This window comes from Vigna unguiculata, chromosome 9, assembly GCF_004118075.2.
Source record: "Vigna unguiculata cultivar IT97K-499-35 chromosome 9, ASM411807v1, whole genome shotgun sequence".
Taxonomy (NCBI): domain Eukaryota; kingdom Viridiplantae; phylum Streptophyta; class Magnoliopsida; order Fabales; family Fabaceae; genus Vigna; species Vigna unguiculata.
Window position 1 is genome coordinate 3297340 of NC_040287.1, and position 13482 is coordinate 3310821.

Sequence of the window (13482 nt, forward strand, 5' to 3'; positions counted from 1 at the left end):
AATCACATACTTTAAATCTTCATAATTTTTAAAAATGAAATAAATTATACTGAAAAATATTTATCTTATATGCATTCAAGATAACTAGTAGTAATAGTTATTATTTATGAAGATGAACAAACCTATAACTAGAATGTCAACGGGCGGGTGTCAACGGGCAGGTAGGGTACGGGTAGTAGTTTCTCATACTCTATCTGTTGAATAAATATTTGTCTCGTATCCGTACTCATATCCGTCGGGTATCCGTTATGCGGGTACCCGTTTATTTTTTTTATATCCGCGAGTATTCACGGGTACCCGTGTATATTTACAAAAATATTTTAAAAAATAATTATTTAACCATAATTATTGTTTGGATCAACAAGTCTCCTTTCTCCGATTGATTCTTAAAAAACAAACAAATAAAAAATCACTACCAATTTATATTGTAGTTTATTTTTGAATAAAATATTAAAGAAACATTGTATAAAGTTTCATGTTGTCCAATTTCAATCTAGAAGAGCCTTAAAACATAAGGAGTTCAGTAAAAATTTCTAACAATCACTTAATTAAAATATCTAAGTAAAAGTGTTAATTTCATTACCTTCCATGCTGGTCCATAACCAGTCTTAGAGACACATCAATGCCTCCACACATCAATGCCTCCACAATATATGGAAGTAATTTACTCGTTTGTGGGATAAGAATCTGACTACCATTATTGAATGAAGACTCATAATGTTTTTACTAATATATATATATATATATATATATATATATATATATATATATATAAAATTTTTCTGAATTAAAGTTTTTACTAATATAATGAAGACTCATAATGTTTTGACTCATTTGTGGGGTAATAATTTTTCTGAATTAAAGTTTAGCAGGTACGGATATCCACGGGTACGAATACTATGATATCCGTACCCGTCCCGTTAACATGCGGGTATCAAAAATACCCATACCCATGAATAGCCGGTATCCATTTTTAATATCAATTTCCTATCCGTTGCGGGTTTTATCCACGGATACCCGCGGATACGAATTTTTTTGACATCCCTGCCTATAACAATAAGATAGTTACAAATAATAATAATAATAATAATAATAATAATAATAATAATAATAATAATAATAAATTGATATATTTACAGTCATCTTTCTATAAGACATGTCATCTTAATTTCTTTTGTTGAGATGACACAGATATAAAACCCTTTGTTATAAATTATAATAGTACTGTAATTTCTACAAAAGATTAGTAGTTTAATTAAAAGATAAAATTTGATTGAAATGCGTAAAAGTATGTACTTGTATACTTTTTTTAATGTGATTTTATAATAATAATATTTTAGAATTCCTCAACTGGTGTCTTGAAAACACTAGTTACAAAGATCCTTTAATTATACTTCATCGGTATCGAATATGAGAAAACAAATGAATCACGCTAATTAAGAAGGTTAATTAGTATTATTTAATTGTACTAATTTCATTGAAGATATAAACATTTTTTTTCTAAACTGCCTGATTTGAATTTGACATAAAATACGAAAAAAAACATTAAACATAAAACTTAATTAAATGAAAATGATGTTTTAGAATCGTCTACTTTCTATTCATTTACTTCCCTTTGTTTACTTTTCAGATTTTTTTTAGTCAAATATAATTTATTTTATTTTATAATTTAATTTTTTATGGTTATTCATTTTATGTTCATCCTGTTTTTTTATTCTCAACCATACTGTCTTAATATAAGAGTTGCGATACATTGAGGAATAATGAATTATCATTTGATTTTTATTTTTATTTTTATTTTTTGACTAACTTTCTGGGTTATTATCATGGTTATCCTTCTAAATTTCAAATAAACAATCACGTTGTGTTATTGATTTAATCAAATAACACCCATTCTATGGTAATACTTTTTACGATTCTAAATAATATTCGATTTCCAATTAGAGTTAAACATAAATAAATATATTATTTTAGGCTGAAATTATTTGAAATAAATTTTACTTTTCTTATTTAAAATTTAATATATCTAATATCTCACTCTTTTATAAAATTCATCATGTTATATATAACATCAGTTTTACATTAATTAAATATAACATGAATTATTGTATACCAGAAGTTTTATAATTTAACCCAATTTATCATAAATTTAAGTGAATTGATTACTTAAATATATTTAATTTCTTAATTTATTTCATATTTTAGTTAGAGTACAGTTAAGAAAAATTATAGTATCACTTCCATTTTTTTACTTACATATTTTATTCTCTGATCTAATTTAATATATATATATTAATCAATAATCTACACTAAATCAAAATCACGTCGATAAATAAAAAAAGTCATCTTATTACTATCTTACGGTTAAAATATACTTTCTGGTATTACTATCGTAAAAAGAGGAAGTGAAAAAACTAATTTCTGGCACAAAGATATAAATCGAAAGTCAAGTCAGACTTTATTTCTTCGAAATTCGATTTCAAATAATGAAAAATGAAAAATCTATTTTAATAAATAATGTATTTTTTTAAAATGATATTATTTAAGAAAAAAAAATGCAATTGTATATTGTGGTATGTGTTGTGCCATTTATCTGTGAACTTATCAGTTTTTGGTATGATACAGAAAAGTGAGAATGAGAAAGAAGGTGAAAACACTGACAAACTTACAAACACTAGCTGTAATTGATTTACATCAAATACTGTGTCTCCTTCGCTTTCACACTCTTTCGTTTCCCTACACTTATAAATGCACTAAACAGTACACAAAACATTATGCGTTTTCACTTCCCCCATGGAAACCAACAACTGTTGTGAAAAACAAGGAGCATGGTCCTCCGATGAAGACCAAATCCTCTTCAACTATGTTCAACTCACCGGAGAAGGAAATTGGACAGACCTTCCCCAAAGAGCTGGTTCGTACAAATATGTCAATTTTTTTTTTTTGTTTTTAAATCTGAATATTCATTCTGTTTTTCTTGTGCTAATTAGGGTTGAAACGATGTGGTGAGAATTGCAAACATCGATGGCTGAACTATCTCAAACCAACCATCCCCAGAGAGAACTTTTCTTGGGATGAACAAGAACTCATCATCAGACTGCATAAACTCTTGGGAAATAGGTATTTTTGCTTCACTTTATTATTATTCTCAATTTTTTTCTTCATCTTTAACCTGAATCTTATAAGGTAGTGTAAGTTAGTTTTGTTTTTTCAGTGTGTTTCTGGAAGAGTTTTCTGAAACCTGAATCAAATATTACTTTATCTGGTATCTCACAGTTGAAGTTCTTAGAGTTAATAACCACAATGAGAAGAAGCACTATGAATCGTGAGAAAAAGAAACAAACTTTGTTCAAATGGTTTTGATAACAGTATTCTTTTTTCAAAGCAAGTTATTCTTCTTCTTCTGTCTTTTTGTTTTGAAAAAGTTATTCTTTTTCAAATAATAATGTGTGTTTTTTCAAATGATGGATGTAAAGTTGATACAGTAATGATTGTCGCATCAAATGTGTTTGCAACGTGCTTACAGAAAATTAATATTTTTTATGAAAATATAATTCTTAAATATTTTAATAATCTCATGATATATATATTTTTAATTTCTTATTAAAAAAAGTAACTATATATATTTACTCATAATACTATTATTTTTTATATTATTAAGAACTAAAGTGAGGTAACATTTACTAGATATATAACTAACTTCCTTACACCGTTACCATATATCAATAATTGTGTTTTAATGCAATATGTTATTTACATATATGCTTAATCAGTTTGTGAAAATCCAAAACTCCTTGATATTATTAACAAATTGTTAGAGAAAATTATTAGCATTAACCATCTCAATAATATGACATTTCAAGTGCATTTCATGATAATATTTGAATTGTTGATATCATTTGAAATATTTTTGTTTTAATATTAATTCAAATATTATCATAAAATACGTTTAAAATGTTAAATAAACTTAATAAAATTTAGTAAAAAAACTAAATTTATGTATTTTTAGAAATAAAAGACTAAAATGTTATAAATTTTCGAAAATAGACTAATTCTAAAATTTATTGGATTCTAAAATTTATCGGGGATAACAATATATTTAACCTCTTTTGTGAGAGAAAATTAACTATTAACTATATTTATACATATAAGTTTCCCATATCAAGTGGATGGTGGGTGTAGAACAACTGGCTCCTGAATGTACCTTGCTTTTTGCACGGTTAACACGGCACAAGTTTTGTACAATCCTAAATATGTGTAAAAAATAGAGTTCACCAATTAAAAATCAAAGCTCCTATCGCCCTCGTGCTAGAATTCACATATGCTATTTTTTTTTTAATGTAACTAAATTCTAAATTCTAAATTGGGAAACAAAAACTACTTCCCTTGTACTTGACCAGTTCTGAACAATTTTAGAAAAATAAGAAAAAAAATATTAAAAGAAAGTTCTTCATAAGTTATAATTAATCTCTACACAATTTAAAAATAAAAAAACTTACATAATTATATTAATATCATTTCCTGTTTTTACTATTTTATAAGTAGTTGCGAAAAACTAGATTCCCTCATCCTAACTCAAATTACAATATAATGTAAAAGCTTTGACCTCATTATCTAATTTTGTTTGTTTGAATTGGGATAATAGTTAAGATAACTGAATATGTTTTTAGTGTTTGATATTTTCTTTAATAAAGAAGCATAAAACTATTTATTAAAAACTAAATACGTATTTAATTATTTGAAGCATTAGCATAATTGAAAATAAAATTATGATTATTGTTGATTGATTGTTGGAGTAAGTGTATATGTGGGGCACAGATGGTGTATGATTGCAGGAAGATTACCAGGACGGAGTGAAGATGAGATAAAGAATTACTGGAATACTTATTTGAGCAAGAAGGTAGAAGAAGAGAAGAAGGTTGGGAGCAGAAGTGTGAAAAGTAGAAGTATGTCAAGTGTTGAATCTCCATGGTTCTCTCAAAATGACCTTGCTATGAATTCCATGGACTCTCCAAACCCTGTGATAGTTAGACCTAAAGTTGTTAGGTTAGCCAAGGCTGTGCTGCCAAGACTGGTAGGTAGCTAATCAAATGTTTTGCTACCTCCTAATGCTACATCATAAGTACTTTCAACTCTTAAATTCACCCGACAACTTACCTTTCTTATTTTTGTTTTATTTGAAAAGTATATATAAAACCATTTAAGTGCTTCTTATTTATATTCATTCACATGTGATTGGACGAAGCATTTCAATAATTTTAAGAAATTGAAATATATTGTATTTGAATTTCTTATAATTGGAATTTCTTTATTTTCTAAATAATCTGTTTGATAAAGTAATTAACATATCTTACATTTTAATTTTTAGTTTAGATAAATTAATTGAATTTCTATTATGAGATAAACTTTCATTTTAACAATATTGATTTTAATATATTAAATTTAAAAAATATATTAGTCAATTTGAAATATTTAAACTCAATCAGATTTCAATTAGGTCAACTCGACCGAATTCGGTCAAATTTTTGTCAGGCATAAACCCAGTTAAATTTGGACAAATTGAGTGAAATTGTTTGATTCTCTCTGAGCTGATTAGGCTAAATTTGGTTAAAAATTTTGTTTGATGCCAATTCGGTGGAATTCAGCCAAGGTTGACTCTGTCGAATTTGAGCATAATTCAATCAGGATCAACTCGATCAAATTTGGCCAAATTTCAAACATGTCCAAGTTGACGGAATTCAGACAAATTTGGCCAAGTTCAACTTCAGTCACATTCGACCATTTTTTTGTCAGGGGCGACTTGGTTGAATTCAGGTGAATTTCATATGGGGTCAACTCAACTTAATGTAGCCCAATTTCGGACGAGACCAACTCAATTAAATACTTAAATTTTAATTTTGTCACGGTTAAGCCTTAAGATTTATCATCTCATTTACAAATGGGTATAATTTAAGTCAATGTTAAGATACTTTCAAACTCATCTAAATCTACTTTTAAATTTGACTCCTTTCAAAATTAAAATTAGAAAGGGTTAAATATGTTTTAAATTTGGACTCTCACATATAAAATTAAAATTAGTCATTGTTTAAAATTTTGATTCTATTTATTTCCTATCTTTAGAAATAATGGATATAGTCATTTTTATTCAATAATATTAAATTTTGTTTGACCTGACAGACAATATTCTAGTGATATGTATAAACTGTTTACACGTCTTTTTACATATGTCGTCTATGTATCAATAAATTTTTTTTAAATGAAATATTTGTTTTTTTTAAAACGTGAACGATATATGTCAAAATAGGTATAAACACTTTATAATAAAAAACATTTTTTACATTTTTTACATCAGACAAAATTTAATGTTGTTGAATGGAAATGATTATATTCATTACGAATTAATGAAGAAAGATAGATTCTAATTTTGTATTTTAGTTGGGAAAAAATATTTATTTTTTTAATTATAAATTATCGAGGACCATACAATATTTATTTATTTTAGTAATATCTTTGTTCAGACATCACTTTCCAAACTATTAATATATAGTAAAGTCTGAAATTAAAATATAAAATATTTTTATTACTTTTTATTTTCCCTTTATATACGTGTTCTAAAATGACATCTTATCTTATATTTGGAAAGTGTAAGTTGCGTAAGACCTTCATTAATTATTTTCTATTTATTCGATATTTGTTGCTTTAAGCATTTCAGCATATATTTAGAACTTTTGAGTATACACATGCCTTTAGAATAATAATGTAGTCTAGTCTCGATCATTTACTCGAAATTGACTCAAATAATTGTAAAAATAGTTAAATTATATTTTTTTAAACGATAATTAAACAAGCGGTAACAAACATAAAAAAAATAAATAATAGAAGTTATTTGTGATAGGGATGCAACAAGATCAATATACCCTTTATTTTTCTTTAAAGTTATTTTTTGATAATTCCTAACATTTTAAAGTAAATGCAATTATATAAATAATTAACTAATTAATAAAAAAATTCATTAAAATATCTTAATAAACTTGTGGTTGAAATTACCCATTGAAATAGATAAACCGTGACCACATATGCTATCAGAATAGGATAATAAGGAAATTCTTTATTTTATTAAAAATAGAAATATATTGATGAATTAATGGTTGGCATTAATGAGCAAGGACCAGCATATCATCATATAAAACTTTGATTCCTAATGGGTAACTATCTAACTTTTATGATATAAAAAAGTTTTAGATTAATGTATAATGTATAAAAAAGAGTACACACTAAAATATAAATTATTTTAAAGTTATAGATTAAAAGTGTTATGATGTATAAAGAAGTGTACACACTAAAATATATAAGGAAATAATGCAATTTAGAGCTTTGAGTTATTGCTGAATATTTTTTTTTTGTTTATTAACATATAAATATATTCTTGGTATTTTTTTTATGGACATGGTTCATTCTTGGGTATTTTAAAAGTTGACAAATACTTCTTCTATTCTATGCATATGAAACGCACAAAATGTTATCTTAACATTGGTTGATCCTAGGATCACCATGACAACCCCACATGTCTCAGAAGAAGCTCACAACCCACTTGCCAAAAAAATTGGTTAATGCCATGTTTGGCTTTAAACCTAATTATGTCTTTTGTTTTTATTTAGTAGTCAATATTGTGATTAGAAAGCTGCATGTACAGTTTTATTTGTTTTGATGGAGATGATTTGAAATGGCCTTCATCCAAAAAGGGAAGAAGAACAACCACAAAAATATTGATTTTGAAACTGTGGTCGGATCATCGTCGGTTAGTAAACACGTCCTGGAGAGAAAAATTTTCATCAATCCTGTGTAGAGATACGAGAATGAGATACAATTCGCGAGTTAATTCGATTTATTATAAGTTTAAATCAAATTAAATTGGAAAAAGTTAATTTTTTTTAATGTAGATCAAATTAAACTCAACTCACTTATTATAATTTTTTTTGAGCTATAGACCACCTCATTAATTGGTGTATGCAAATGCTCTCCTTTCTCTATTCATTTTACATTTTGTAATCTAATTATCATTCTCTTCATCATTTCATCGTCAAAAGATGCCAAACTATGTATCACAACCTAAACCATACTAAAAATTATAATATTACATAAGATTTTTCTTGCAAATTTATTTAAAAGATTTGCAAGAAAATACATTTTTATGTTATTTTTTAAATAATCTTAATTGACGGGTAATTTTTTCATAAATAATTATTTTTTACAAAATTATATAATTTATAAGTATTTTTCACAAAATTGACTATAATAAGTGTTTTATACAAATATTTTATAAAAAAGTTTAATGCAATTTTTTTTGTAACAAAATTTATAATTATTTATATATAAAGTGATTAAATAATTCGTATTTAACATATTTCTTAACAAACATACATTTTTCTTAAGATTTATATATAATTGAAACATTAAATAATTTTTAATTATTATAAAATTTTTATTCAATCAAAATACGTTTAATGACATAACAATGACATAAGATTTAATAAAAATGTATTCACCTACTACTTATTCCCTGTCTGCATAGAGTTGTGATTCCCAGAAAGAGTGATATTGATAACTCTTACCACATGGCTAGCTTTTATAGTTAATGAAAAAAATGATATTAGTGGTGAATAATAGAAAAAAAAAACTTAAGAAAATGTGAAGAGATGGTCAAAGCAAAAAAGGAAGTGCAAGAAGTTAGTGCAGTTGAAGCAAACACAAAACACAAGATTGCAAGTGAATAAAACAAACTACAGAGCATGTCAAATCAAAGTGTGATTGGTGCAACTTGCAGTCTCAGATGGAGCATGAAGAACTGCTAAAATCTCGTCAGCATCAAAAAAACGATGGAACTGATAAACAAGTCCACTTGCATATCCAGGTGTGGACAATAACATATTCTAATACATCCGGTGAACGTCCTTTCTCGCATTACTTATACACATATGGAATCACTATTATCTTTAATCAAAATTTTTAATATAATAAATTTATAAGTTTTTGTTTTTGGATATAGTTTAATTTTTTTCATTTCTTTTTAATGTTAAACCGAGTGTAAAGTCTTAGAAAATAATTTTGTAAAAGTGATAATAGTTTAAAAGGAACGAGACTCAATTATTTTTTAGACATATTATCTTTTTAGAAACCACTTTTATAGAATTTTCTAACTTTTTTCTAATAGTTTTTTTTTCCTTTAGTCATTTGATTAAAGAATTGAGACCGTATGAGTGATCATTGTGACAAATTTCTCAATTTGGATCGATTAATTTCTCCATCCATATACGTTGGTTTTCTACCCTTCTCTCAGTCCAATATGTTTTGTCCTTGCATGCAGTTCTTTCGGTTGCATGTGTCATCTAAATCATTAGTATGAGTCTCTGTTGATCAGTGATCATAACAATATGTCCTAATCATTGTTGTGATGTTTCTATGTGTAGATAGAACATTATGTAGAATTAAATATTTTTGACGTTTGTATAGTTGTCTAAGCTGAATAACAGGTAAGAAAAAACTAATTTATAGTGTTTTAAATTTGTAGAAATTATTGAATTGATAAATTGTAGATGATATTGTAAATTGTTGGTGTGTTTAATTTATGGAATGATACATGATTGAATGAAATTGATGTGTTAAATTTGAGGTATGTTACTTGTGAATATCAATTGGATTAGTTTTGTAATTGAGAGTTTTTGACACTTATGTTTGTGGTTAATTCAATTTTGGTATCTGTTAGGCTTCTGTGAAGGTTATGGGGTTGTTTAGTCTTTATTGGGGACACACAATTATGTAGAATCATGTTCTGCAAGATTATGCAGACTTGTTGGACAAATCCAAAGTCAGAGGCTCACTGACTTATGAGTCGCTGGGTGAGAATTTACTTGTTGGACAAATCCAAAGTTAGAGACTCACTGATTTTAGGAGTCGCTCGATAAGAATTTACTTGCTAGGCAAATTATTAAGGAATTTGTCATCTTGGAGTTCCATTAATACACTCATTGGACGAACTATCTGGTTTCTAGTTAAAAAGATAATTGGGTGATTAATTTAAAAACTTTTAACTTTTATAAATGATTAATAATTGAGAATCATTAATACTAATTCAAAAAGAATTATTAGTGAATTATTGTAATGCATATTATCTTTATTAAACATTGAATGTTTTAGATAATTAAAAAAATATAATAATTAAACGTGAATCTAACCCACACAAAATTAAGATTATATTAATTCAAAATCTTAAGTTGATGAATCTTTATTATTATTTTATTCGTTACAAAACTTAGACCTATATTTAGCATTCCAAAGTGTTACGAAAGAGCGGTGGATGAAAGCTTAATGAGGGTGCACTAAACTATGGAGCAGAGGAATTCCATTTCCCGAAGATGAAGTTATGAGTGTGTACACCTTTATATAGAACAGTGATGACTGCCACGGAGCAACATGTTTTACATGTCTTTGCAGGTTGTTTCAATCATAAATGCTGTTTAAATTCTGTCCCTAGCAGCAAAATGAGGTCCTCTATCCAAAAAAAAATATGTCTAACTTCTTTTTGGTTCTCTCTTATTTAAAGAAAGATGATATGGAGAATTATGATGACATCAAAATAGGCCTCCAAATCCCCAATCCATACGTACAGCCATTGAATTGAAACCAAATGTAAACAACTTAAACGGAAAAAATACATTTAATGTCACTTGAGACATATTATATATATATATATATATATATATATATATATATGAAAAATGATAGGTTGACACCTATATTTTACTACTTTTTTTACCACTTTAAGTGGCATCACCATGTAGCATTCTATATTTCATTTTTAATTAATTTGTACACTTTCACACTGGCACACATGAGATTGAAAGAGTATTTCGCGCGTGGACATATATTGGTCTCATTTTCACCTACTAACCCTCCTACCATTTCACCCCAATTTTTCAAACCTCATTCGTTCATTTCTCTCTCTTTGGTTTGTTCCTTTTCATCCACCAAGACTCCACCCACTAGAGGAAGAAGCAATTTCATTTGGCGGTGGCTCTCCTTTAATGGCGAAACTAGGTCTGCCATTTTCATTTCCTATTTTCACGCAAATATTTTTTTTCTTCCTTCCTTCCCACCCATGAAGTTTACCACCAAAGAAACCTCTCATACATGATTGCTTCAAGGAACCCTAAAAGGAGCACTAATCTCAGATTGGTGTTGAAATTTGGGCAGTTTTTGCACATTTAATGTTGACAAAGTTTTTGAAAGGGCGGGAGGAATTTATATGCCTTTCCTCACACGGTGACCCCTGTTGTGTGCACGAATAACACATCCCTTTCTATTGTTTCTTAACCAGGTATATGTGCCTTTTTTGAAGAAAAAAATTGCCTTACACATATTTGGAATTAACATGCAACTCAAGACAAAATAACATGTAATTCATCAACGAGATTTTGCACATTAAATGTTGGCAGAGTCTTGGAAAGGGCAGAAGATATGTGTATTCCCATCCTCACATGGTACTCCCAAGTTGTGCACACCAATACTACACCCCTTGCTACTGTTTCTTACCCAAGTCTAAGTGTATTTGGGAAAAAACTTGCCTTACACATATATGAAATTAACTTGTAACTTAAGACAAATTAACTTGTAACCCACAAAAGACTTTTTGCATAATAAAATGTTGATGGTTTTGTGGTATGAAACACAATTTTCATCCTCACATGGTGAACCCCAGTTGTGCACACCAATACCACACCCCTTCCTACTGCTTCTTAACCAGGTATAAGTGTCTTTTTTGAAAAAAAAATGCTTTACACATATTTGAGATTAATATGTAACTCGAGACAAAATAATGTGTAAGCCACCAATGGATTGTTGCACACTAAATGTTGACAGTTTTGGAAAGGGTAGGAGGAATGCGTATTTCCTTCCTCACATAGTGTTTCCTAACTGTGCACACCAATACCACACCTTTTGCCATTGCTTCTTAGCCAGGTCTAAGTGCATTTAGGAAATAACTTGCCTTAAACATATTTGAAATTAACTTGCAACTCAAGACAAATTAACTTGTAATCCACGAAGAACTTTTTGTACAATAAAATGTTGACAGTTTTGGAAAGTGTAGTAGGAAACATAATTTTCATCTTCACATGGTGCACCCCATTTGTGCACACCAATACCACACCCCTTCCTACTGCTTCTTAACTAGGTCTAAGTGCCTCTTTTGAAAAAAAACTTCCCTTACACATATTTGAAATTAACATGCAACTTAAGACAAAATAATTAGTAACCCACCAACAGGTTTTTGCACATTAAATGTTAACATACTTTTGGAAAGGGCAAGAGGAATGTGTATTTCCTTCCTCACATGGTTTCCCTATCTGTGCACAAAAATACCACACCTTTTGCCACCACTTCTTAGCCAGGTCTAAGTACATTTGGGAAATAACTTGCCTTACACATATTTGAAATTAACTCGCAACTCAAGACAAATTAACTTGTAACCCACAAAAGACGTTTTGCACAATAAAATGTTAACAATTTTGGAAACACAATTCTCTCCCTCCCAAGGTGGACCTAGTTGTGCACACCAATATCACTCCCATTGCCCTGCTTCTTAGCCAGGTGTAAGTGTCATTGGGAAAAAACTGGCTTTACACATATTTCAAATTAACTTGTAAGTAAAGACAAATTAACTTGTAACCCAAGAATGATCTTTTGCACAAAACCTTTTGACTGGAAAGTCCAGTACAAATATCTGAAATTAACATACACCTGAAGACAAATTAACTTGTAACTCATACAATACTTTTTGCACAAATATATTTAGAGTGTTTGGAAAATGCATTGCAAAACACAATTAACTTCCTAATATGTCGGACAACAAAGGTCTACATACATTTTTTACTCTCAAAAATTATGAACTAGTAATTGTCACACACAAAACATAACATCAAACAATATAGCCTTTAGTACAACTTCGAAAGTACTTTTTAACTTACATTGTTTATGGATAAAAAGGTCATAACTTAGTCAAATAATATAACCTTTAAACTCCCTTCTAAAATTTAAAAAGTTCAAACAATTACACATTTTAAAACAATTTCCAACTATTTATTCAATTTTCTCCTCCCATAAGTCGCAAATGAAGTTCGAATAACACGACTTTTGTACCGTCTGGGTGGTTGATGCTTCATTTGTGCATACAAGTTGCTTTCCTCCAACTTCTCACTATATTTATTTCTTTTACGACCTCTATCATCTTCATGAACAAAATTGGCATCCAAACAGTGTTTTTTGAATACAAATAATTTGTTCATGGGTTAAGTTCTTAATCAAAGAACCAACATATTACGTTCGTCATGAATGTTTGAAATAAATTTGGAGCCACCAATGAAACACTACAATTAAGCCACTATCAAATCAATATATTGAAGCTTAAAAAATACTTTCAAAAGTCTT

At 28.2% G+C, this 13482-nt stretch overlaps 1 protein-coding gene across 1 annotated transcript; it reads left to right on the top strand.

Moving 5' to 3' along the window:
* Positions 1–2623: 2623 nt before the first annotated feature.
* Positions 2624–5320, top strand: LOC114162869 (transcription factor MYB3-like). Its single transcript, XM_028046854.1, has 3 exons — positions 2624–2914; positions 2991–3120; positions 4819–5320. The coding sequence occupies exons 1-3, from the start codon at positions 2794–2796 to the stop codon at positions 5084–5086; spliced, it is 519 nt and encodes a 172-aa protein (XP_027902655.1). The 5' UTR covers positions 2624–2793; the 3' UTR covers positions 5087–5320.
* Positions 5321–13482: the final 8162 nt, after the last annotated feature.

Excerpts from the sequence above, each read along its gene's own strand:
- LOC114162869 (XM_028046854.1), top strand. The coding sequence starts at position 2,794 with ATGGAAACCAACAACTGTTGTGAAAAACAAGGAGCATGGTCCTCCGAT. Across the intron at positions 2,915-2,990 it reads AGACCTTCCCCAAAGAGCTG|GGTTGAAACGATGTGGTGAG; the intron begins GTTCGTACAAAT and ends TGTGCTAATTAG. Across the intron at positions 3,121-4,818 it reads CATAAACTCTTGGGAAATAG|ATGGTGTATGATTGCAGGAA; the intron begins GTATTTTTGCTT and ends TGTGGGGCACAG.